The sequence below is a fragment of the Caretta caretta genome, chromosome 3 (genome assembly GCF_965140235.1).
Source record: "Caretta caretta isolate rCarCar2 chromosome 3, rCarCar1.hap1, whole genome shotgun sequence".
Taxonomy (NCBI): domain Eukaryota; kingdom Metazoa; phylum Chordata; order Testudines; family Cheloniidae; genus Caretta; species Caretta caretta.
The window spans coordinates 131,105,879-131,133,747 of NC_134208.1; the positions used below are offsets into that span (position 1 = coordinate 131,105,879).

Here is a 27,869-nt window from a genome sequence, read left to right on the forward strand (position 1 = left end):
AAACTCCATTTTAGCAAAGCCCTTCTGCACCAATATAAGGACATTTTAAAGGAAAAGCTACCATTCTCATCATTATTTAAAGAACGTAGGTGATTAGATACCACAGCAATGGGTGTGATGCAGAAATCTTGACTGACACACAGAGAGATACAAGGGGGGAGAGAGAGAAAGAGCAAACATGGCTACTACATCGTAAAATACCAAGTACCTCATAAATAGCATAGCCAATTGTCAGCATTTCAGCACCTAGTTTCCTGAGTTTACGTCGATTCTTTTGCATCAGAGCTGCTATAAATGTGCATTCATCTTTCCCATCATCTTTCTCTGTCAAATGCAGCTTGATCTGTGGATTTGTCCAAAAGGTGTCTGCCAAAGCAAAGAACACAGATGTTTTTCCCCTCCAAAAAAAAAAAAAAAAAATTTAAACTGAGCCAAACAAGGACAATAGAGTAATTTGAGGTTTGGGGGTTTTATGTTTGTTTTATTTTTCCATTTTCCATTATGTACCTTGATGATTTCAATGCAATTCTGCACACAAAGAGCCAAATCCGGAGGGACTTGGGTTTTAGTATAAACAATAGCAGAATTTAGCCCCAATATCTCATTAAATGGCAATGGTTTAAATTGGAGATGAAAGTTACAAGACAATTAATTGGGGTTTTGTTGAAAATATAAAAGCACAAAAGGTCAACTTCTGATCTCATTCATATTGGTGTAAATCTGGCATAACTCCATTCAATCAGTGGAGTGGCTTCCAGTCTACACCAGCATGATCAGAATGTGATGGTAAGGGCTGGATTCTCCTCTCACTTACAGTCCTTTGACAAGGGTGTAACTTAACTGATCTCAGTGGAGTTACTCCTAGTTTGCACAAATGTACATGATAGGAGAAAGAGGTGCACAAAACTGAAAGGCAAAGAAAATTATTTCTCTCAAGTGGAATCTTGTGACTGTTTTGATATTTTGCTGGGTTTCAGCTAGTTGAGACTCCGCCAGCTTTATTCAGCACATGGTTGTGGAAGTTACAAAGGGGTGAAGAATTCTGTGTCTCTAATGGATGCTTCCATGGGCGTGTGAATTTTTTCTAAAGGAATCTCTGTTCACCTAAAAAATTTCTGCACCCTCCAGCAGTGGAACCTCTGACCCAGCTCCCTTGATGTACTGTCACCTCCCACTTGTTGGTAGCATTGGCCCCAAGAGCATCTGGGGTGAGGTTGCAGATCTCAACTTTATCAAAATGTGTTTTGAAGTCTTCAAAGTTCATCCTAAATGAAAGGAAGGGAAAACAGTCAGTGCATCACATTAGTGACCGAACAGAAGCAACAGCCTAGGCAGAAACTACTCCCAGAGACCAATTCAAAATGCAGAGTATCAGAACATAGGGCCGGATCATGAGTTTCTGTAAATCAGTGTAGTTTCATTGACTTCATTGGAGCTATGCTGATTTACACCAGTTGAAGAGCTCTCTCCATAGACCTGATTCTCCTCTCCTTTACACGAGTGTAATCACAAGTAACTCCATTGACCCCAATGGGCCTGATTCTGATCTCTCTTATACCAATCTTAAAATAGTGAGACTCCACTGACTTCATCTGAGTTACTCCTGATTTACACCAGCATCAGGGACAGAGCAGAATCAACCCAATGGAGTGATACTAGTGTAAAAACTGGTGTGAGAAGGGAGGCTCTAGTCTTCTAGCCTCACAGCTCCTGGGCCCAGTGATCCTTTTTAGTGCAAAAACAGGACTGAGGGGTTAAAGTTCTGCCAATATTGAACTATAACCAAGTGTGATACGCTGCGTACAACCATTCCTACTCACATACCAAGAAGCGTACAGACAGCCCAATGTGCAGCAAGACATAGGAAGGGTCCACTGGCACTTCACTTGCTGTGAACGGGTCTGCTTTCAGACCTGAACCAAACTGGAGTAAGAACCAGTAGGGAAAGTATTTACCAAATCAGAGACTGGTGTGCAATACAGCAGCTGCTGCTGGATAGCATGGGAAATAGAGCAGGAAAACAGTGTAGCAGAAACCAGTTATAGCAGGGCGGTCTGCTCTGGCTCAGAAAAGGTTAAAAGCCAGTCCTTGGAGAGGGCTGGGGCTGAGAGCCAATAAGAGAAGGCTGATTGGGAACACAGCCATAGCTGGGGCCATGCCCAATTAGGAGACAGCAGGCCCTATAAAAGGGCTGTGAACCAGTAGCTGAGTCAGTCTCTCTAGCTCTTGAGAGAGAAGGAGCTGGCTGCCTGCCTGGGAGAGAAGGGTATTTGAGACAGAGCAGTGCTGGGGAAAGGGAGGGGGAGCTCCAGCCTGGCAACTCCCCAGGCTGCAGGCCTTGATAGAGGCCTATGCAGGTACGGGGTCTGGGAGGAGCAGCCTGTGGTTAGGTAGAGGCAGCTGGTCTGACCCCCTTGCCAATGATGAGTGGCCATGACAGATTGCAGTTTGCCCCAGTGAGTGGGGGCTAGATGATGACTGACAGTAGCCACTGAAAGAAAAGGAGCACTTGTGGCACCTTAGAGACTAACCAATTTATTTGAGCATGTTAGTAGTCTCTAAGGTGCCACAAGTACTCCTTTTCTTTTTGCAAATACAGACTAACACGGCTGTTACTCTGAAACCTGTCAAAGTAGCCACTGAGGCAAGGTGGGGATAGAGGGTTGGGGGTTCCCCTGGGAGGGGAGACCTAGACTGTGGGGTACTGCTGGGGGCAGAACCCTGAGGTAAAGGGCACTGGGGTCCAGGAGGGACACCGGCCTGCAGAGGGCATGCTGTATGCTGGAAAAGAGCTAATTCCCAGACAACCAGCAGGAGGTGCTGCGCCAGGGAGTCTTGCTTTGCTACACCAGGTATCCAGTTGGGGAGCTAGGCCCAGATCCTCAAAGATATTTAGTCTCCTAACATCTATTGAAATCAACCTTTGAAGATCTGGGCCTTAGTGACTGAATGACACAAATGAACAATAGCAGGAAAAAGCCAGTGAGCTCCAGGCAATGTGTATGGGTGGGTGTTGACAGGATGCGATCCTCACAATAGCACACAGGGGTAGCAACATCACAGTCCCACCAGCTATAATAGATTCCATATTCTGCTGAATAAGTAATAGGTGCCTAGGGTTACTTTAACTTACACTGTCCTAGAAAGTTTTCATCGCACACTTTTGATAGGGGAGCAAATGGCAGAGTTTGATTTCACTGTCTGCATCTCCCTTTTTGTGTTGTCTCCCTTCAATGTATTGCTAGCTCTGCAAGCCAGGTGCACTCCAGCTTCTTGCTTCTCTTCTTGGTACACTGAGAATAAGGGCTGAATAACAACCCCTTTTGCTTCTGTGTACCTAGCACAAATATCCTGGCCGTGTAGCACAATTTATGTCTTTTGGGCCAAGTGCTGCAAATTCTGCTCTTTGTTACACAGATGTACATGTGAAGTACTTACGAGCACGTCATTGGGGTTGCTCTGGATTTACACTGGTGTGACTGAGAGCAGAATTTGGCCCTACATCTTTGAAAGAGAGGGAGGGAGACAGAGAGATTTAGAAGCTGATTTGCTAACTAGCCCCAGGGTTAATCTTTCCCCTCTGGCAGAAGCACAATAATGAATGTGGAATTTGCCTCTCCTCTCTACCCTCCCTTAACAAGGCTGACCTTAGTTACTCTTGGTGTAAATCCAGAGTAACTCACTGTAAGTTACTGAGATCAGAATCTAGCCCTGAACATGTTACCCTTAAGGTCTTGCTAGTTCCTAGTTAACAGGAACCCAAAGGGTAAAAGAGACAAATTCTTATCAAAAACGTATTTCCCATTTGAAACGTCTTAAAATTTATGTTTAAAACAGTTAACGCAGCCTTCTGTAGTTTGCTTCATGCCACTCTGATCTGAATGCATGAGAATAAACTGGTAAAACATGACAGAAAAAAACACCACATGTAGGTGCTATTATTTAAAATGTAGCACATAATCCGTGTGCCCTGAGAAATGCATGAAAGCTAGCCATATCCAGAAGCTATAGTATAGCACTGGTTTTTAAACTGTTAGTGAGCTGTTTGTTTAATTTTCAGGTGCAGTATGTAATAGCTTACAAAGTAAATATCTGTTGGGATCCTTGAAATTAAGACTTAACCATTATTATTTATTATTACGATGTCTACTGCAGTAGAATCTAAGGACCCCCCTCAACTCCATTGTGCTTGGTGCTGTAAACATAACACAAAGATAGTCCATGCCCCAGAGAACTCACAATCTGAACATTCAAGATGTTGAATAGAATTGTAGGGGAACTTGAGAAGTCATCAAGTCCAGCTCCCTGTGCTGAGGCAGGACCAAATAAACCCAGACTATCCCTGGCAGGTGTCCAGTGATGAGGATTCCATGACCTCCCTTAGAAGCCTATTTCACAGCTTAGCTACCCCTTATAGTTAGAAAGTTTTTCCTAATATTTAACCTAAATTTTCCTTGCAGCAGATTAAGCCCATTACTTCTTGGCCTACCTTCAGTGAATATTGAGAACAATTGATCACAGTCCTTTCTGTAACAGCCCTTAACAGATCTGAAGACAGTTATGAGGTCCCCCGTCAGTCTTCTTTTCTAGACTTTTCAAAACAGGCCCAGTTTTTTTAACCTTTGCTTATAGGTCAGATTTTATAAATCTTTTATCATTTTTGTTGCTCTTCTCTGGACTCTCTCCACATTTTCCATGTCTATCTTAAAGTGTGGTGCTCAGAACTGGACACAGTACTCCAGCTGAGGCCCCATCAATGCCAAGCAGAGTGGGACAATCACCTCACATGCCTTACAGACAACACTCCTGTTAACAAACCCAAGAATATTAGCCTTTTTTTCCCACTGCATCACATTGTTGACTCATTCTCATATTGTGATCCACTATAACCCCACATCCTTTTCAGCAGTACTACCCTGCTAGCCAGTTATTCCCCATTTTATAGCTGTGCATTTGATTTTCCGTCTGAAGTAGAGAACTTTGCACTTATCTCTACTGAATTTCATCTTGTTAAATTCAGACTAATTCTCCAATGTGTCAAGACTGTTTTGAATTCTAAATAGTACTTAACTCTTATATAGCATTTTTCACCACTAGATCTCAAATCACTTTACAAAGGAGGTCAGCATCCTTTTTCAGATGGGGAAACTGAGGCACAGAGGGGCCATTTCTTGCTCAAGGTCATTCAGCAGGCCAGTGGCAGAGCTGGGAATAATCCATGGGTCCTCTGAGTCTCAGTCAAGTGCTCTATCTACAAGATCACACTGCTCTAAATGACAGCAAAATATGAGAAAAAAACAGCTGAAAACTCTTCAGAAGTTGTTAGGCTGCTCTGTGCTGATTTCACTACTTTCATGTCCTTAAGGATGCACAGCATTTGTGTAGCCTCTGACATGCAACATTGAAACTCATGAGTCATTCTTTCACCTGGTGTGGCACATGCTGCATTGGGAGAATCACCCAATTCAAATGGCATTAGTAAGTTGAAATGTGATGTACAGGAGTGGAGTATTTAGATAATACAAAACTTGACAGACTTGTTTTTGAAGCATTCCTTACATTGTGCAAATAACCTGTGTCTGAATAACCTTTCAGGAAACAAGTCCATTACAGTGTCATTCATTTTAATCTTGAGAACTTTCGAATGCACAGTGTTTTAAATATATTAATTACAGTTGCTAAGTATGGCATTTTAAACATCGTAAAGATATTTAAAGATAGATACTCTGCTATTAAGACTATGTAAATTGAGAGTGGCTTAAATGGAGAGAGTTGTATTGTACCAGTCCTCTTTGGATTAAAGCACTAATTCCCCAGTTCAGAGCTAGTCTCCTCTGCGTCACTTGGCCTGCCTGCTCACTGCATTCTCATCAGCATATTTATTTTTCAAAAGGGTACCATACCAGAATTCTCCGTCATCTAGCACTGTCTGACACAGGCGTTTTTGCTCCGATGGGCTGACTGACTGCCATTCAGGAGAACTACAAGAAAACAAAGTCAGGCTTTACAAGGCTATCAAGCACTTCATTTCCCTTGGCTCAAAGACACCAGCTGGATATATTAGCAGATTACACCACTTTCAGATTGATTTTATTTGAGCAGTAGCCACAACAGGTGCCTTTAAGGAGCCTGATTCTGCTGCTGTTAAAACCAATGGCAAACCTTCCATTGACTTAGACAGAAGCAGGATCAGGTCTTAAATCTTGAGGTTACAGTACTGCTGTACTGACCAGTACCACTGTGTTTGCAATGATCCCCACAGTGAGAATAGGGAATGCTACAAAAAACCAAGGTAAATTTAAGTACTGCGAGTGGTATATCTCTAGACGGTACATCCACTGTACTGTAAACCTTGCTGTGTATCTGTATCGTTATTGCCATGAAGTTTGTTGCTAGTATAGAACCATCCGGTGCTCCCAGATGAAGTCAGTGGGAGCAGGATGGTGCTCTAATTGTACAGATGAGTGGAGAGAGAAACGGAAATACCTGATGTCCCAACTGAAAATCTATTTTTTCATTTCCATTCACTGCTGCCATTCCTGGTTCTAGCAGGGATGGAAGCAGAAAAGCCTAGACGTTTAATGAAAGCCTGCTCTTACAGCAGTGTATATTTCAAACCTGATTCTAAGCAGGAAGTACCAGAAGTCTCTAATGAGATTACTAACCTAAGCCCTGAGCCTGCAAGTCAACGTGTTAGTGTAGACTCCCAGGCCCACATGGAGTCCCACTGGCTTCAGTAGGACTCTGTGTGGACGCTGTGATCTGCATTAGCAGTTCCACATGCAGGATCAGAGTCCCTTTTGGCAGATACAGCACTTTGGCTAAAAATCTCAAATGGCTGGATACCTATTCTAAATTGAACTACTAAATCTTTTGAGATTTAATAATCTCTAATTATACTGCTAAACTATTCTCACATTTTTGGAATTTACAAAGGATCATAACTACACTTGGAAATGTAAATATCTGGGATTGATTTGTTGATCGTTTTAAGAGAAGGGACATTTGATAAATTTCCAGCGCTGATTCAAATCTGCTAATTATTTCACTGTTTTTAAAGGGGCTGTCAGGATGTATTATGGAACTGTCTCCTCTCATTTATACCAGCGTAAATCAGGAAAAACTCAGTTGAAGATAATGGAGGTAAAGCAATGTAAGTGATCTCAGAAACAGGCCATGTATAAATGTATTCAAACATGAAAAATCCAGCATTGATTCAAATGTCCCTTCTCTTAAAACTAGTAGGAATTTCCAGAATAGAGTCTACTGTTCATCATTTATGCTGTTTGCTTTTTAAATGACTATTTGCATTTCATCCAGCTTGGATAATGAAAGAGGCTAGGGAGCTTCACAATTTTTCCCAGTTGGCATTTGTTGGGTCTTTTGCTCTTTACACAGCCAATGTAATATGAAGGAACCACACAGGCAAGTGTGGTCCAAATAACTGTCTTTAATAACTACACAACATGCAAGGCCTACCTACAATATATACCTTGGAGCTCTGGCTTCAGAAACATAGAACACAGTAAGTGCCATTAGAGGGCTCACAAAATATTTAAAGAGATACTGTCCAATTCCTACACACTACCTCAGCACTTTCCAGCTCTCCTGTAATAGCACAGTGTTTGGATGTTTGTGTTGCAAATACTGCAGGGGAATGTTTAAATAATACAAATTATACATTTTCCATTGGAATTATCTTAAAAATAATGACATTTATATTAATAGTGGATTTTGTTTCTATTTTTAACAGTACCTACATTTTGGGACTAAACAATCTTGACAGTGCCTCTTTAAATGGTAGCTGAGCAGTCTTGACAATACTGAAGTCAGGATGTTAGGATGACAACAGCACTGTTCTGCATGTGTAGGCTGTTAATTAGACTTGACTTCCCTCCTCGGCAGTCTGACCTCTATTCAATACAAATAGTTATTATACATAAAACTAACTTGTCACTCCAACGGCCATTCCACTCCACTTGCCCCCATGGATTTCTTGGCCGTATGAGTTGCACCTTTCGGCCTCGGGAGCTCACCTAAATAGGAAGACCAAAAATAGAGAAATTCTTGAGTGGCCTTAAAATATAATGGGACTATTGCTATTGTAGTAATCCCTGGCTGGCTGCTGTCATTAACTAAGAGACAATTTTCCAGAGTGCCTAGGCTAGATAACACTTCTGGGCACTGGGGAACTCTGCTGGAGCAAATGTGCAGAGGGTAGAAGGGATGGTGGAGAGGAAGGCTGTGTTAGAGTTTCACTTCACAGGGGAGAAGAGTGGTGCTGGGTGAATAATGGAGTTTTTAGTTTGCTGTAAATTAAAAAAAAAAAAAATTCAGGCCAAACTGAAAATTAAATTGTCTAATATTTCTGGCAAACCCCCAAAAGTTGGAAAAAAAAATTTCAGGTTGAACAAATCACTTTGTTTGACCCAAAATGAACCATGCCCGTTTCAATTTCGTGCATCTGAAAATATTTTTAATTTCTAAAAAATGAAAGGACATTTCAAAATAAAAAGTGGTTTTGAATCAAAAATCCACATGCTTCAAAAATGTCAACACTAAATGTTTTGGTTTTTACAGAATTCTTTTTCCCAACCGAATCGGTTTGGTGAAATCAGCACAAATTCATAAGATATTTAGTGTCACAGAATCAACATTTTTTGTCCCCCCCAAAAAAAGTTTTAGTTGAAAACTTTCACTCAGTTCTAGGGAAGAACCAGAAGATACATACAGTCCTCTGGCTCCCAGGCCTCACCCCCTAAGTTCCTTTAGGCACAAGAAGCTGGGCACAAAACCTTAGACTGGGGGAGAAGGGGCATGCCGTGTGGCCTGCCAAAATCCAGTCCCCTCCTCATACACTGCAGCCACCCCAATTCGCCAGTCAAACTGCATCCAGGAGATGTGAAGAACAGGATTTATGATCTTTCACTTTCCAGCTCTAGGTTTGCACCTCTTGCCAGCTCACTCTTCACCACATACTGTCAACATAGCAACAATTGGGACGTACCTCGTCAATGCCAGTTACTGAATAAGCATGACCCTTTATGAGGCCGAAAGGGGTTCGAGCTTCTGACTCAGCTGCGCTGCTGGTCTGAAATATGAAAATACACTTTGACATACCCTTCCTTGAGAGGACATTGTACGTGGTGACACTCTGTCAGTATCCGGGCCCGTCACAGCTAGATACACTGAGAAGTAAGTGGCTGTACTAAAAGGTACTGTGAATGACAGTATAGCTTTTCCTCTTCCTACAATACTGCACCCTGGCACAGCCTTTTAGGGAAGACACTTTCGCAACAGAAAAAATGATTTTATTTGTTTCACATATTAGAAAAATATGGGACTTTCTACTAAGATTGTCATCAATAGGAATGCTCTCAGCATTCCAGGGGGAAAAGACCAAGCATCTAGTGGGGATGGTGAGTGAATTATCTTCTCTTACCCCTATGGCAGGTTCCTCTAGGTCAGGGATAAGACACACTGGCAGAGTAGTGTAAGGAAGCTTACAGCTGCTGCCCATGTGGTATCTCTTCTATGGATAAATCCAGTGTTGTAACTAGGGTTGCCAACCCTCCAGGATTGTCCTAAATCTGGTATCTTTCATGAACAACAACATTAATTTACAAACTCAGGCACTGACTCTGCAAACCCCCCTGTGCCTACATAGAGTTTACTTCAGGATTGCAGACAAAAATAATAATAGCACAAAAATTGTAACATTGTAAAATTGGGGGGAGGGATAGCTCAGTGGTTTGAGCTTTGGCCTGCTAAACCCAGGGTTGTGTGTTCAATCCTTGAGGGGGCCATTTGGGATCTGGGGCAAAAATTGGGGATTGGTCCTGCTTTGAGCAGGGGGTTGGACTAGATGACCTCCTGAGGTCCCTTCCAACCGTGGTATTCTATGATTCGATGAACAGCAATCACTGAAGCCAGTAGACACTGACTCCTGCCCTGTGACAGGGGCTGTGAACAGCTTTACCTCTGACCCAGGTCAGGTGAAGGGAGCCAGGAAGTAAAATTCACTGTTATTACACACATTACATACATACATAAATTGCACATACAAAGCTGAAATCCAATGACTCTCTTCTTCCAAACAGCTGCCATAATGACTAAACTGGTATTGTATGTACGTTAGATTACAGCTATTGGTTATAAATGATTGCAGTGCTTATTTGCTACTATTGCAAATTATTCGCTATTAATTTCAGTGGGATTTTTTAAAATTTTTTACTTAAAAAATACCCCCCACAAAACTAAACCCTCTCTAGTCTTTTACTTACATCAATAGAACAGCCCACCAATGAACCTCTTTCAAGAGCTTTTCCCAAGATTTCATAGAAATTTTCTGGAGCCTTTTTGACTTCGTACATTTCTCCAACTCCTCCAGTGAAATCTTCCATGGCTTCTAGTGTACTGCCTCCTTTTAGGGCTTCATAACTCCCATTCAGTCTGAAAGTTACACATCCATAGTGAGAAATGTTTTTAAAACCTTTTGTTTTTAGGTTACACTGAGCCGGATTCTCACCTATTTACACTGGTGTAAACCAGCAGTAACTCAGTTGAAATTAATGGAGTAAAAACTGGGTTCAGTGACAGGAGAATCTCAGTCTCGTTAATTACATTGTAAACTCTCCCCCCTCCCCCACCTCCTCATTCTAATTTCCAATTCATTATTGGTTCAAATCCAGCACAGGCTGGCAGTGACCATACTGTAAGTCTGGTTCTCAAACTTTTGTAGTGGTGACCCCTTTCACATAGCAAGCTTCTGAGTGTGACCCCCCCCTTATAAATTAAAAACATTTTTTAATATATTTAACACCACTGTAAATGCTGGAGGCAAAGCGGGGTTTGGTGTGGAGGCTGACAGCTCGTGACCCCCCATGTAATAACCTTGCAACCCCCTGAGGGGTCCCAACCCCCAGTTTGAGAACCCCTGCTGTAAGTTGTTCAGTGACCTGCTGGATGCAAAACCAGTAGATAGTCTTATTCCAGTTTTTAGCCATAACAGTTGGCATCATTATTAGCACTCTCAGCAGAAAAACAGAGAGCAGGTTTTAGGTCTTGATCCAGTTCTCACTGAAGCCAACTGGAGTCTCTCCATTGACATTACTGGAAGTTGGATCAATCCATCGGGGATTAATTTAGGACATAGTATCTCCAGGTCAAGGCTGAGGAAACTGCAATGAACAAATAAAAGCTGACGATTTTCATTGTATGACAAACTGAGCAATGCATGCACCAAAGGCAGACAGTACTTACTTGGCATAGGCTTTTTCCAGTAAGGCGCTCCAGAATTCATTGTGTTCAGACGAGTGTAGAAAAACCAAGCGGTCTTTAAAGGTGGGTAATCGATCATCAATAACAATATCCAGCCACTCATTGTGCTGCCAAAACTGTGTTGAATGGAGGATGAGAGAATTGTTCGATAACTTGTAATATTTCATAAGGCGAGCACGCCTCTCTAACTACCATATTCCCATGCTCCAAAGGGTCTCAGTAACATTTGGGGGCCGTTATAAGATTAAAATCTCGCCGCTTTTGTGAGGCAGGTGAAATCTGACCCAAAGTAAGCACCACATTTCCCCCACTAAGCCTCTTCTCAATCAAGTCAATAAAGAAACTGGTGGGCTTCTATTTTCTAAACCTGACACAAAGACACAGCTGCTGTGAAACCTCCATAGACACAAACTGCCATACCTGGAACTGCAACAATATTCTGATCCTGAGCCACTTTATATATGCTGTAGCGTCAAACTGTAGTAAATTATTTAAACTACACTGAATTCATATGAGAGCTGTGTCTTGGGACAGACTTTCAATTAACATATACATTACAAACTGAAGGATACTGAGTGCTATGGGACAAAATAGTAAGTAACAGACTGAATTCATAGCAGGCAGGAATTTTGTACATCCCCCCACAATTTCTCTGAGTCCTTATGATAAACTCCAATAGAGTTTTACAGAAATTAAGTAAGGTTCTATATAAATTATTCTAAAAATCTAACATTTAGCAGAATATACAATTTATATAGAATTTTTAAACCAACCTAAGGAATTCTATAGCAGAGATCTATTCTATTCGATCCATGTTCTTACATCATGCCCACCACCATGGTGTCTGAGCACCTATAGTTATATATTAAATTCTAGAAGTTTGTTTTAAAAATGTATATAATTATCACTCTCTATTACATTATATTGGACTATTTAGAGCAGGAGTGGGCAAACTTTTTGGCCCGAGGGCCACATCAGAGAATAGAAATTGTATGGCGGGCCATGAATGCTCACAAAATTGGGGTTGGGATGAGGGAGGGGGTGCAGGCTCTGGGGATGAGGAGTTTGGGGTGTAGGAGAGTGTTCTGGGCTGGGGCCGAGGGGTTCAGAGGGCGGGAGGGGGATCAGGGTTGGGGCAAGGGTGCGGGAAGGGATGCATGTTCCCCGGCTGGAGCGGGGCCGAGCCACATGGTGCGGCCCCTGACCCAGTGCCCCAGCCACAGTGGGGCTGAGCCGTGTGGTGCGGCTTGTGGGCTGGCTTAAAATGGCTCACAGGCCGAATCCGTCTTGCGGGCTGTAGTTTGCCCACCCCTGATTTAGAAGAAGCAGGAATCTGAACTAAGTCAGATACACTGATATTAAAAGTCATTAGGAATTGTATTATATTTCTTGATCTGAACTAGATATAAAATGTCATGTGACTCAAGCCATCTTAAAAACCTACATATACTGTAGGGGCAAGTCTTCCTCTTGATTATGACTATGTAACCCCTTTGACTTCCTGGCAGTGGGGTTGGACACATGTAATTGAGTGTAGAATTTGGCCCTGGGTATTTAAACCTTTCTGGGATGATGCCATGATTTCTAACACTGTACTTCCCTTTATAATAGAAAAACAGCGTGGGACGGTGAAAAATTAATTTTTTTTCTAGGTTTCTTCTCAAGACTCTCACTTAAGGTGAGTTTAGCAAGTACTGCTTTGAATAACTCAGACATCATTCAGAGGTCAGACTAGATCAGTGGTTCTCAACTAGGGATCTGGGCCCCCCTAGGGGCTGCGAGCAGGTTTCAGGGGGTCCACCAAGCAGGGCCAGCATTAGACTCGCTGGGGGCCAGGGCAGAAAGCTAAAGCTCGATTGCATGGGGCTGAAGCCCAGGGGCTCTGAGCCCCACCACTCAGGGCTGGGGCTGAAGCTGAAGCCTAAGAAATGTAGCTTTGCAGGGCCCCCTATGGGTGGGGCCTTGGGTAATTGCCCTGCTTGCTACCCCCTAATGCCAGCCCTGGCTTTTATAGGCAGAAAAACAATTGTTGCGACACAGGTGTGCTGTGGGGTTTTTATATCATGTTGGGGGGGGGCCTTTAAAAGAAAAAGATTGAGAACCTCTGGACTAGATGATTTAATGGTCTCTTCTTGCCTTAAACACTATGAAATCCAATTCTACAGTAAACAGACAACCCTGCCACTAAATGGACCAATGCATTTAGCTACCCAGCCCCTAGAAGTGTTTGCATTTTATGCTGTTTTACCTGAAAGTGAAATATTCCAGCATAACCCGGTCCAAAATTTTGATCTTGAGGTACAACTCTGGCTAATGTTTTTTCATTCAGTGTAAGAGAAGCTATAGCTGCCAATAGCCAGCAGTCACCTGCCAATTGAAAAGACCAATACACAGATCACCAATAATATATCGTGAACATATACACAATCTACAGGACAAAGATACTGCAGCAGCCTTGTCTCAAACTGTATGGGTAAGATTCTGACTTCAGTTACGTTGGTGTAACTGAAGTCAATGGAATTATTCTGGATTTATGCCACTGTAACAAAGATCACAGTCCTGCCCTACATGTACTACAGGTTCTGCATTTAATTATGTATTAAGAGTTCTCATTGGGTGGAGTAAACTCACATTGATTTCATTTATTTGTATCTTATTTCCTGTGCAATGTGAGATGCTACACAAACCAGCCATAACTGACTATGAACACAACTACTGTCAGCTGTTTTCCTCCATGCAGTGGGCTAAGTTTGCTCTTATTTACTATTTCATTGTAAATCCAGATGAATTCCACTGAAGTCCGTTGTTATTTGGGTTACCACTGATGTTACTGTAAAGCAGACTTTAGCTCATTGTAGTGAAAGTTCACAAAGTCTGGGAAGTACTTTTTGCCATTGGGGGAAAAAAAGGTGTGATGGGGCTTCATTTGCTGACTCTACATGTGACATTTCACATGACTTCCTATTATAAGCTGGGAGTATGATGGCTGGTTGCCCACCACCCAGCAACACATCAATATCCTGTTTAACTTAAAACTTCAGGAGAAGACTGGCTGGCTACCTGGCACCAACCAGGCAAGATGCCACATGGAACCATTCAATTCTCAGCTTCCTTGGAAGTCTTATAGCATCTGAGCCAAGACCTGATCTCACTAAAATAAAGAACAAAGTTTCTATTGGCCTCAACAGGACCAGACTTTAACCTTTTTTGTGTGTTTTTCTACCTCAAGATGAAGGCAAGAACTTGGCTTTGTGTTAGAGACTCACAGGAAGGGAAACTGCTTACGAATGAAACAGAACAAAAATGAGTCATGTGAACTTTTTCCAAACCAGCAGGTCTGCTGCAAGCTCTGTGTTGTTTGCACAGAGTGAAGGGAGTAATGAGTGTCTCACAGGAGGCGGGAACTGCACAAAGGTCTGAAAAATCCCTATAAGCCATTTTGGAAGAGTATTAGGAAACCATCCAACTTGCAATGTACACCTTATGGAAATGTCCTGTGGAATTCCGCTGGGATTAAATGAATAAGTTTCTATGGAAATGTAATAGGACTGCACAGAAATTACTCTAAAACCTATAGAATTCAATAGAAAATTATAAACCTTCTTCGGAGAGACAAGGTGGGTGAAGTAATATCTTTGATTTATTCACCCACCTTGTCTCTGACCAACACAGCTACAACACCACTGCAAACTTTCTTTATGTTTTTTGGATGATCTTATAGTGTTGTATAGCAAAAATATAATTCTCTGAAATTCTGTACCATTCTATAGCTGTGACACTTTTTGAGTGTAGTGCAATTCAATCCAAAGCACCCATTGTTTAGAGTGGGGTGAGCGAGAAGCTAAAACCAATTTAGAAGTTAGTCACATAACACCATGTGCCTGTACTAATGACCTTCATCTTTTTAAAATGAATTTTTGTATTCTTATTTGCTCTTTCTCCGAGGGTAACCACTTTCCAGATTTTATCTTGCAGGACCAAGTAGATATGTCATGGCATTACTACCCAGTCAAGTTGCATCAGTGCATAATATTGCATCATCATGTCAAACACAACATTGGCATCAGCCTGTGGTGTTGCATTGATATGGTGGCACACAACATCAGTATGTGTCTGTGCAGTGCCCTGCCATGAGGATAGCTTCATCGTGATTTTAAGACTGCCCCAAAAGTATTTGACACTCTAAATTGCTGTAGATGCTATTATGTGCTTACAGGACGCAATCCTGGGACTCGCCTGTGAATTTCATGACGGATGGCAGCTGGCAGCACTAACTTCTCCCTAGCTTTTCACAGCTCTCTCTCTTTAATTTGGAGGGAAGAAAGTGAGCGAGCGCCTCCACAGCAACCAATACTTTATCGAGGCATCCAGAAATGGGTATGGGGTTAGAATGAGAACACGTGACTTCTGAGTTTCACTTCTTCCACCAATTTAGGGAACAAGAGACTGGAGAGGCAGTTTTGCCTACTGGATAGAGCACTTGACTGGGCTCTAGACACAGCTCTGCTGCTAGGTGACCTTGGGAAAATCACTTCCCTACTCTGTGGCTCAGTTTCCCCACCTGTAGAATGGGGGTATTGATACTAAACTCCTTTGTGAAGGACTTTGAGATCCACTGATCAGAAGTGCTACATAAGAGCTAGGAATTACTATTCGATAATAACCATCCTCCCCCACCCCCTTCTAGAATCTTCTGCACCACAGCACTTGGATAAGTGTGGAATAATTCTGTAAAGGGAAAACACTCACCAAGATCCCCTTGACAAATGTCAGTTCTTGTGGCTCCTCCAGTTATAAACTGTGGGTCTTTAACAATTTCCTGAGAGAGTAAGAGAGAAAAAAATAATTTAAAATATGCCTGGAAAAATATAGCATCATTTAGGGGATGAACCTGTCACCAATATGCTACATGCATTACTGCAAGCCTTGAGGAACTGGCTACCACACAATAGTACAGACACTGTGATACACTGTGTTGAGCCTTTGTTGCTAATTATTGCGTGTCACAATGAAATGATCATTTGTTCTCATTTTTTTTAATTAACGTCGTGCTGATGAAAGGTACTGGATTGACAACCCTGAGAGAGCGAAGTCCTGTGTTCACTTGCAGAGCATTTATAGCATAGGCAGTGGTTAGCAACCACAACATCTTCCCTTAAAGAGAAAAAGGCTGATCCCAACCTTTGTTTGCCTTACCAAGTAATGTCAGTTTTAAGTGGGAGCTGGAGCAAGTGTGACACTCCACACCCTTGAGCGTCCAAAGGTTGAGAGGGGCTGAGCCAATAAGACACTTGTAGAAAGGAAAGCAATGTTGACTGGCATTTCTTTGATTATTTTAAGTTCAATTAAAAATTTCACAGATGTTCTGCATTGGATAGAAAATTAGGTTTGTAAAACAATGAGTCTGTTAGGGATTTCCCCCCTTGAAATCTAACTTAAAGTTGTCACTTCAAGAGAAAGCAATCACTTTTGCCGCTGGTTCTCTACTGCACTTGTGGCTCGTTGAATGGAGCCGTTGGAGTATGATGGGTAAGGCTGCAATTTAGTCACAGAGGTCACGGAAGTCACAGAATCCGTGACTTCCAAAGACCTCCGTCACTTCAGCCAGTGCAGGCTAGGAGCTGCAAGGTCCCCTGCCGCCTGTGGCAGCAGGGAGCTGTGGGGTACCCACATAGTTCCCAGCCACCACGGGTGGCAGGGAGGAGCACCGCACCTCCCCGTCGCCACCGCTCCTGGCCACCATGGGTGGCAGGGGGAATCCGCCACTCCCCCCTGTCGCAGGCGGCAAGAGGGACCCATGGGTGGCAGGAGAGATCTGGCTTCCGGCAGCACGGGGGGATCCCTGCTGCTCCCACCCACCATGGGTGGCAAAAGGGACCCACAGAGCTCCCAGCTGTGGCGGGCAGCAGGGAGGATCCCCAGAGTTCTTGGCCACCACGGAGGAAGGGGAGACCCCCCGCTGCTTGGAACCACCAGTGGAGGGGGAACTTGGAGCTCCCACCCCCCGCAGCTGCCCAGGCTACCCATTTTGTCGTGGTTATTTTTAGTGAAAATCAGGGAGAGGTCACAGGCTTCTGTGAATTTTTCCTTATTGCCCATGACCTGGCCATGACTTTTATTAAAAATATTCATGACAGAATCTTAGCCTTTAATGATGGGCCCCTATTGATCTTTGTCCTTGAAGTACCCCTTTTATCGAAATATCTTAGGTATTTCTATGGCTCTCTGACTATAGTGCCTCAGTCTTTGATGTAGTTATCTTTGCAATACCTCTGTGAGCTAGGGAACTACTCTTATCCCGTTTTACAGATGGAAAACTGAGGCATAGAGAAGTTTGCCCAAGATCGCACAGGAAGTCTGTGGTGAGCACTGACTGAACCCACTCCTTTAAAATGGCAGGCGAGTGCCCTACCCCTGGATCATCTTTCTTTCAATGGATAGGCCTCCCTCTCCTTTTCTACCCTCACAGACTCCCTGGCACACCTAAGAGATCTCCCCGCAGTTCCACCTTTGTGCTGGAATACATGTAGCTACAAATACCTTCTCTTGTCTCCCTCAAGAATGAAGACAGATGCTAGTCCCCATCTGTGAATGGAACCAGCCAGTATTCATTCAGGACAACCAGAAAGCAATCACCTCAATATTCTATAACAATGGGATCTACTATAGTGACAAAGAGAAACTTTTTTAATATAAAGGACACACAGAAAATATGATAGTATAAACATCTAGCTTGCCTTCCAGAGCAATAAAGATAAGCTGGCAGAATTGATTGTTACAGAATGAAGGCCTGATCCAAAGCCCATTGAAGCCAATGGAAACCCTCTCATTGCCTTCACTGGGCTTTGGATCAGGCCCTAGGGAAAGAAAAGAAATAACATGGACAAAATGTTCTCTCATACATTTTGTGACCTATCTCCGTTTCTCTCTAGAAAGCCACCCTGCCTCTCATGACTACCTAGGGAATACTGCGTGTCATCAGGAGGGCTGCAGATGCACACTACCTTGATGTACCTAAGTCAGTAGTCAAGTTATACCTGCACAATCCCACAGAAATCACAATGGGTCAGGGGTGCTGGAACAATTTGTATAGTGGGGATGCTGAGAGCCACTGTAAACCCTGAATATGATGGAAACCACTTCAAGCCAGGGGTGCGGTAGCCCCCCCAGCACCTATGCTAGGGGTCCAAACCTGTACAATGCTAAGCTCCTAAAAGTTAATTGGATTGTGGGGGTGTAAGTGAGAGCATAATTCAGCCCTCTATCTCTATACAGTAGCAGTTTCAATACCATAAGAATAAACACCTTTCAGTGACGCCATGTCATCTTCTGAGGCATTTCAACACAATGGCAAATGAAACTCAATGTCAATCCCTGCAAAGTAATGCACACTGGAGGGGATAATGTAAACCACTAAAACACTTCACAGCATTCTAAATTACTGGATCAACTCAGGAAAGGGACATGGGCATAAGTATGGCTAGCTCAATTAAGACCTCTCTGCTCAATATGCAGCTGTGGTAAAAAAGCAGCAAAGATGTTACGTCGCATAAGGAGTGGTGTGCGAATAGTATGGAGAATATTAGAATGCAGTTATATAAATCAATGGGGTTCAGAGAAGGGCAATGAGAATGATCCTAGGCCTGGAAATAGTCTCTTGTGAAGAGGGATTGATAAGATTGGGACTGTTTACCTTAGGAAGGAGATGAATAAGTGGGGACATGATAAAAATATACAATAATCATCAACGGTCTAGGCAAGGTAGATTGGGAGCTCTGTTCTCCTACCACATAACACAAGAACAAGGGGACAGTCAATTAAATGAATAGGTGGGAAATTCAAAACTGATTAAAAGGATATTTTTTCACATAATGTGTAATTAAACTGTGGAACTGATCCTTGGTGCTGGAACTAAGGGTACACCCTCACCCTCTGGCTTGAAGTGGTTTCCATCATATATAGGGTTTACAGTTTGGTTCAATGGCTTTTAGCACCCCCACTATACAAATTGTTCCAGCACCCCTGGAATTCATTAAACTTGAAGTTTTTGATGCCAAGAACTTATGAAATCATTGGACATTTATATGGATCTCAAGAATGTCTAGAGTTAATATAATTAATGACAATACAAAATTGTGGCAGGGATATTAAATCTCATGTTTCAGGATTTAAGCCAATATCTAATTACTAGAGATTGGGATGAGATGTGCCTAGTGCAGGGATGTTATACTTTCCTCTGAAGCATATGGCACTGGTCACCATCAGACACAGGATATTGGACTAGATGGACCTTGTCTGAGGCAGTATGGCAATTCCTCTGTTCTTAGGGAAAGAAAATAATTCTGAAGCACTGGGGAACGCAGCTTCTGCATGATTTACACCTGCTGTGGCCATTAAATATCACCCAACTGTCCTGTTTCTATTCCAGGCTGAACACTATGGGATAAATTCATCCTATGACTGTGCCAGCTTCCACTCAGACACAGGGTCCCTGAGATGGAAAATCCACCAAGTGATGATATGGTGATACACAGTAGCCGTCTGTAATTTCCTTCCACCAGGGGGCCCTAGAGGAGACTAGCACAGTCCAAAAAGTGGCTGGTGCTGGTTCCGGAGGAGACAGGGTCCAGGTGCATTGATTCAGCACCTCACAGCAGTAGCTGGCAGTGGAGCAGCTTCTGTGGATCTCTGGAAGAATTTTAAGCTGCTTCCACCCAAAGGACAGTCCAATGGAAAAGAGGCAGCCACCTCTGATTAAATATCCCCCTGGTTGCACCGGCAAGAGTGATTCTTGCTCAGTGAATTCTGGTTCACGTTGTACCAGAATTCGGTTGTTTGTTGCCTGATGAAACCTTTCATGAGGCAAATGGACACAGGGGATGAGACCCTAAGCACTGTACATAACCCTACCCTGGGGATGCTGTACACGCCTTTGACACATACCTATGTTGTCTGCTTTATCTTACGTTTTGGCAACATTTGTATAGCTTGTCATGCCAATAAAGTCTCATGGAATTCAACTGAACAAAATGGTTTAAGTCCTGTGCATCCAGTTAGTCAATCTGTCCTAAAATCCTGTTGCAGAACTGGTTGTATAAGTGATAGAACAGTTTCAAGGCTCCCTCCTCTGTGGCACATACTAGGAGTGCCCAGTTAGGTCTCAGGTCTCTAGCTGTCACCTATCTCTGGGCAGGGACCCTTGTCCCATGCCATGTGACTGGAGGTTTTAAGACTGCTCAGCCTCTTGCCTTGCCATGCGATGTCCCCAGCCACCCAGTCTGCCTAATGGCCAGTGCTTGTGCTTTTTTCTTTCTTTCCGAGGGCTATGAACAGTGTATTGCCAGCAGTAACAAGTTACTGCACTGCCCTTTCTAAGCAAGCACAATAATTGAAAAGATTCCAGAGAAAACATAATGAACAACAAAAGAACCGAGACATGCTAAAAGCTAACCAGAGATCCACCCATCAGTCTTAGGGGCCCTGGTAGGCCAAAGTCCTTCCAACCCAGGAGCCCCCTTGGACAGAAGGTCCTGTCCATTTGCTGGATCAGAAAGCAGGCCCTCAGTCAGTTGAAACCCAGCCTCGTTATAGCAAAAGCCCTTTTTTTATTTGGTGGTCTCTGGAAAACCCAGTTTCAACCAGTATCTGCAACCCCTCCACCCGCACATTGGGAGTAGTATATCTCTGGAGGTGTTTACAACCTATATGGTTCCTTAATCACCCCTCAACTGTTTTTGGTTCTTGGAGGAGCTGTGATTAGCCTGCCCCCTGGAGTTGCATAGGATCCCTGGCCAATAGTGATCCATAAACTGAATACGGTATGGTCCCTAAAAATATTGCATACAATTGCAATATCTGTCACAAGTGGGGCCACACTATTTCAGTTAAACAGTTGAGCAAGAAGCCGCTTTATTGATGCCTTTGCAGAAGGATGAAGTTCAATAGAAAAACAATAACAGGGGAACAAATGTAATCCTTCAAACACAGCAGTTCCCTAGAAGGAAAATGAGTTGGTTTGTATTTGTTTTAGTGTATTTAATAGTCGTAATTCTGTAGTGTCAAAAGATTCTGATTCCTTCATAGCTAACCAAGGCCCAGGTCCAGGTCCGGGCAATGAAATCTGGCAATATCCCAAAATTAGTAAGTTAAACAGCCTGCAGTTTTAGACTTTCAGGGCACACTATAAAGTGAATCTGTTTTGCCAGGCTTTTATACATGGGGCAGATGGCTGGGGATTAATACGCTCAGCAAGGGTGGGGTATTATTTACAGTGTGTGATTATTTTGTTATGTTGGGGTGGGGAATAGGGATAAATTGCTGAAGTTGTATATGTATTATACTGTGTACATTTTTGGTTCTAGGCACCTAGGAAGTGGGAGAGATGCTTTAAAAAAATATCTACACATCTAAATAAGTTTAAAAATACACCAACACATAAGGGTGCATGTTCAGAGCAATTTATAGCAGCAGCTATATGTAAAGATCATATGTAGTGTACCTGACTCCACACAGGATAAAACACGGACAATCTCCACAGGAAAATAAAGGTCAGCAGCACCGTTTGGTTTTCTCATGCCTATTGAACAAGCTTTATAGCAACTCATGTTTTTAAAAAGTGGGTATTTGTCAAAGTGGGTAGTCAACATCACATAAAACCCTATAACGTGGCAAGCCCTTCACTTTGCTATCTACATGAGCCAGTTTGCTACGCCCAGACCTGCTGCCATGAAATATTGCCAAGTTCTGGAGTTACCCCCTTTGCAGATAATCCCCGCTGCATACGGCAGCATCCCTATGAATCCATTTGAATGCTGACTTGTTAAAGACCTAGTAGTGGACCTGGCAAATGGGGTAGCCCTGGAGGTGCATTTTGACCAAAGTTCCCAATTCAGGAGGCAGCAGCCAAGTGATTAAAAAAGCGACCCACCCTCTCAATGATCAGACTGCATGTCCCAACCCATGTTGAGTGCCCCACCTGCAATGTGCTGAGCATATTGCAGCCAGTTCTGTTCCATCCTGGTCTCTTTATGCTAGTTTGGTGGCAAAGGGAGGGTAGAATTGGCCTCAAGAATAAGGGTTTTGCTGAGTGGCATAAAGCCAGAGAAAATGGCTCTGTGCCAGATCCCCCTTGCAGCACCGTGATAGAGTGTGCTGGGGTTATGGCTGGGGGAAGGGTTCAGATTATCCCTGTTCTGCAGCTATTTTCATCTGAGGAATAGCCCCAAGAGACTTGATACTGGCTGAGTACAAGCTAAAGCAACCATGAGACTGCTCTAATTTACACAAGGTGCCCAGGTAAGAATACAGTGAGGCACAAAGGTGGTTTAAAGCCACCTTCCCCCCAGGCCCTGTTTCTGCAGTGAGCAGAGCAGCGATCTGGTCCTTTAGATATCACTGAAAACTGAGGGAGCTTAGTCTCACTTGGAAAGCATTCAACACCTTTCAGCCTTTATGGAGCATAATACTGCATCTTTGTAACGAAAAGGCTCAATCCTGCTCCTATTGAAGTAAACACAAACATGCCAAAAGAGCACAGTCTTACAGAGGAGGAGAAGAAAGACATTAACATCTGCACAGCAGGTAAAAATGAGAAACGTCCATGGGCGATTAAAGTCATTAGCCCGAGCTGCAAGTCACACATTAAATCAGCATAATTTATGCTCATGTAGGGATGAGGATGGCACCTTTAGAGTGTTTCCTGGATTCAAAGGAAGTGGCAGAGGGCAAGTGACCTGCCCACATTCCTTCAAGCCAAATGCCTTTCATCAAGAAGCAGTAGTGAGTTTGATGTGTCACAGTTACAGAAAACACTGGCAAGTCAAACCAGAACTTGTCATGACCTGACCCACCTGCTTGTTAAATACACCCTGACATGCGACCTGTAACTAAATGATTTTAAAAAAAAACAACATTCATAGTCCTAACAACATTACCGTGGAGGAAAAAGTGAGGGGGATTTTTATTTTAATAATAGGCATTGTATTAGAATTGCTGCTTAAAGGGAACTTAAGTATACTGCTTAAGTATGAAGCGATTAAGAAACTCACATTTTAAGAGAGAGATGATTAACTCAATCTGTCCCCAAACGCCCTAAAACTTTGTGTACCTCCCTCAATAACCTTTACTCCCTATGTATCGGGTGCAAAGATCTACCACCGTACTCTTTCTGTGCACAACCTCCCGAGGCCAGGACATTGGTAACCAACACCATCTAGCTCTGGATGATAGCATGGTATTGAGGTATCCCAGCTCATTTTTACAAATGATAGTTCATATCCTACTTGTATAAAATACCCTTCCCACCAGACTAAATGACTTGTCGTAGTAATGAGATAAGGAGCCTTTCAAGTCCAGGCCACTAGTGGGAATCTGTCTTAGATTAATAGTAACCAAACCATATTACTGTCTGATAATTGTTTGGTAGCCTCTGTAAAATGAGTTGGTGGTCACAGGGCAGCTCCTAGAGAACTATCTCTGTATCATAATTAGCACCCTTGTGGCCATTCTTGTGAGAGACGTAGACCTCAATTCTCCTTTTGCTTACCACAGTGTAAATCGGGGGTAATGTTCCTGAATGTCCCTTATGACAATAAGAAAAGGAGTACTTGTGGCACCTTAGAGACTAACCAATTTATTTGAGCATGAGCTTTCGTGAGCTACAGCTCACTAGCTCACGAAAGCTCATGCTCAAATAAATTGGTTAGTCTCTAAGGTGCCACAAGTACTCCTTTTCTTTTTGCGAATACAGACTAACACGGCTGTTACTCTGAAACCTGTCCTTATGACAATGTAACCCAGAGGAGAATCAGGTCCCAAGGAACGAATGGGCATGAAATCTGAACCATGGGCGGCCCTTGTCTGCTTTAACAGATTTCAGTTTCCAGGGCTACCAAGCCTACACCTTTCAGGAGCACTAAATTTTAAAATCACTTCTCCTTGTGATTTTGCATAGCAGTCTCCACACTTTGGGAATGTGACTTTACAGGTGCTCTTGTTCTGCTTATATACAGCCCTACCATATTACATTGTTAGAATTGTGAGTGTGTTGTTACTACGCAGTATCCAGGAGTCACCTTGAAGGAAGGCCCTGATCCCTGTCATTTTAATCCAGTACGAATGGTGGTGCAAGGGCTAGGTGAGAGGCGAGTTGCAGTGGTTCAAAGTAGTGGCAGCTGCATTTACAAAGGGGAGATGGGAGGTCATAAGGAGCCCAACTCAACCCCCAAAGTGGGAGGTATTGGGTGAAACAGGGACAATGACCAGGGCAGGCAGGCAATCCACTGATGGAATGACTTTCAGAGATTCCCATCAGCAGAGTTTGCGCAACCCCCCCTGTCCTCCACAGAGGGGAATTCCACTGTTGGGTGCAATAGTATTCCATGATACAGGAAGGAGAATGTCACAGCTCTCCATGGCAAATTTGCTGATTTGGCTATGTACCTGACTGCATATTCAATAATTATTGAACAAAAGGCTATTTACAAACTAAACATGGAATGCAGTTTCAAGACACACCTTCATGTTTCTTACTAATGGAATGCAGATACAGGTGCATGGCAATGCCTTACTATGTAATATGATTTCATTCCAACACCAACACTCCTCCAAAATCTGGGAATTGACATTATATTACACTACAGAATATGATACATACCTGGGGAAACTGACTGGAATAGCTGTTGTGGAATGGATTGTTCTGCAATAACTATTCAGGTCACTTTTCCCCATGTAGACATTCCCTAAGTAGATGTAACTTACATACCAAAGAGATGAAAGAAGGTGATACTCACAGTAGTCCAAACACTACTTTAATTTATAGTTTCTTCTGGCTCAAGAGAGGGTAAATTACAATAACTTGGTCTCCCTTCCATATTGAGAGTGTGTGTGTAAGCCGGTGTGAGAGAGTCTGAACTGGTGTAAAGAAATCTCACTTTCATGATCTTACATTTCACCTCTGCCCCCAAACTGACTGCAACATTCAGCTCCAGTTCTGGAGGTTGGTGGGGGTTGTTCAGATCAGGAGAGTTTTGGTTCAAGTCCATTTCTAGACCGCAAATTCATTTGCATTGGCAAGCGATGGGGAAAAAATTCTTTAGTTTTTTTCATTCCGTAATTTAAATGCCTGTGACATTCCCAGGCACTGACTATTACAGAACATGTGATATTTATGCTGGGCTAGCCACTAACAATCTAAATAATACATCAGGGTATAGAGAAAAGAGAGGTGGATCATGCCAAGAGGAAAATAATGAGGAAGGGGTCACATGTTCTCCAACATTAATAAAAAAGTATCTGTTGGAAGATATAGTTTTAAAGGTTTTCTTTTCCAATAAGAAAGAGAAAGCAGGACAGTATTGCTAAATAGCTTTTATTATTTTACAGCATTTGGGATTTGGCATATAGGTCCATATCCTCAGCCTTTGTAAATCAGCAGGGCTCCATTGACTTCAGTGAGGTTATGCGAATGTACACCAGCTGGCCTATACTGTGTGTACACACACACACACACACACCCCTTTGACAAATTAGAAAGTCCTTCTTATACTGAATAAAGGAGATAAAGCTATTTTTGGGTGCAAATCTGAGAGCTGGCAATGCAGTTACTCCATTTATTTTAATATTCTTTACACAAACTACTATATAGAGGGTTTATTATCTGACTTCTAATAATATTTGAGGTTTTTTTAAATTCCACAGATGATTATTTCTTCAAGTTTTAAAAATGCCAGGTCAATTTGGCAGATGAGAGAGACAGCATTAGTCAGTCTCCCTTACACAAACAGAGAGAGACAAGATGGGTGTGGGAATATCTTTTATTGGACCAACTTTTACGTTGGTCCAATAAAATATATTATTACCTCACCCACCTTGTCTCTCTAATATCCTGGGACCAACACAGCTACAATTACACTGCATACACAAAACTCCGTGACACTTAGCCTCTGTTATTCCCACTTACTGATATGAAAGGGAGACTAAACTGGCTTGATTTACATGCTGAAGAGCCAGAAGAAGGTGAAACTCAAAGTAGGGTATGGGCTGCTGTAACTTATACCTTCTTATCTCCTCCTGTTAGCTGCTTTTCTTGCTACACTGCTCACACGCACACACAGCAGAAATCACAGCCTAAAGGCACATCCCATGTCAAGTCACTTATTTGGCTTGAAATTCTTCCAAATTCAGCTTGCAAAAACTAGTGACAGCTGGATCTGGAAGAGACGCTGAAGACAGACCACTCTCCATTGCTCCAAATAATGACTTGTAACAATTATGATACTAATGGACCCCTGGTAGAAAAAAAAACATTATTGACTACTTGATAGTCACTGTGTGTTTCAGAGGGAAAGGTAAACAGGACTTTTGCAAATATTTGCAGTTGGTACCAGATACAGTATGTAAGAATCACACAACCACATCATTTCACTATGACCACACCTTCAAATTTATAGCTTATCTTCAGAATATATGTTCCACAATTGGATGTAGTCAATGGACTTTATGCCATCTCACACCTAGCACCTGCAGGAAGCCACCCTGTCCCTGGGACAGCAGTAGAGACAGCACCTGGGCGACCTCAGTCCCATGTGGGTTAGGCAGCCTGGGGAGTAGGACCTGATGTGAGAAGTGTCTGTAGCAATGCCATAGTTAAGTTTGAATTTTTCCCTTAAAGCGGGGATTCAGCCTCTTTGTTATGTATGAAAACTAGAGAGCATCCTTCCCATAATTACAGCACATACACTTTGGATACAAAATGAATTTTCTGAGACTTTACCAGTAAATCTGTTAATTAGTTTAGGAACTATAATTAACTAAGAATGGATCTTTTGAGAAATATAGCACCCGCTGGCAGACCCTTGCTTTGCCCTTAAAATCTCAGTAACAGAGTAACACAGGCTCTTTAATTAAAACTCACTAAAATCTTGTGCAAAGGCTACACTTGACTATTTTTTTTATCAGTGATAATTTCCCTCCATTTTTCTTCCTAGCTGAAAGACAGAAGTCTTAACTCTGCACTGCAGTGACGCCATGCCACACCTGTATGATTAGGATCAAAGCATTTTATGGTCTGTGGCCACAGCTTGGATTAAAATCAATTTTTAAAGACAAGTTTGTTTTTATTTTTCCATTCTCTTCCCCCTTCAAGGTGTCATTACTGGGCTGAGTTAAAGTTCCTGTTGAAGGAGAAACTTTCAGTTGTGAAGTATGGCAGGAAAAGATGAGCATTAATCCTTAACAAATATTTCAAATGTAACCTGTGCACCAGACTTCAGCCAGTTTTTACTGACGGAAAAGTGTATGGCAGACAGGGCACAGCTAAGGTTGCTTGAGTGGCCCATCTGCATTTCCAGACCTTAACATGTTTGAATTTCTTTTAAATTTAACCTTAACTGTGGATTTCCTAGTTTTATAACAGAAAGAAAAGGAGGACTTGTGGCACCTTAGGTGCCACAAGTCCTCCTTTTCTTTTTGCAGATACAGACTAACACGGCTGCTACTCTGAAACCTAGTTTATAACAGTAGGTTTTGGGATCATTATAATGTACCCGGAATGTCTTTTACTCTAAATGATTCATATGTACTCTCAACCT

At 42.6% G+C, this 27,869-nt stretch overlaps 1 protein-coding gene across 1 annotated transcript in view; it reads right to left on the reverse strand.

Moving 5' to 3' along the window:
- Positions 1-27,869, reverse strand: part of CAPN9 (calpain 9) — a 48,555-nt gene that overhangs the window by 19,280 nt on the left and 1,406 nt on the right. Inside the window, exons 2-10 of the mRNA XM_048843916.2 lie at positions 16,030-16,099; positions 13,529-13,647; positions 11,263-11,396; positions 10,284-10,452; positions 9,008-9,091; positions 7,951-8,036; positions 5,904-5,981; positions 1,105-1,265; positions 209-366 (exon numbers count right to left, since the gene is read on the reverse strand). Of these exons, the coding sequence (XP_048699873.2) occupies positions 209-366; positions 1,105-1,265; positions 5,904-5,981; positions 7,951-8,036; positions 9,008-9,091; positions 10,284-10,452; positions 11,263-11,396; positions 13,529-13,647; positions 16,030-16,099 (1,059 nt within the window). The remainder of the gene's footprint in view (positions 1-208; positions 367-1,104; positions 1,266-5,903; positions 5,982-7,950; positions 8,037-9,007; positions 9,092-10,283; positions 10,453-11,262; positions 11,397-13,528; positions 13,648-16,029; positions 16,100-27,869) is intronic.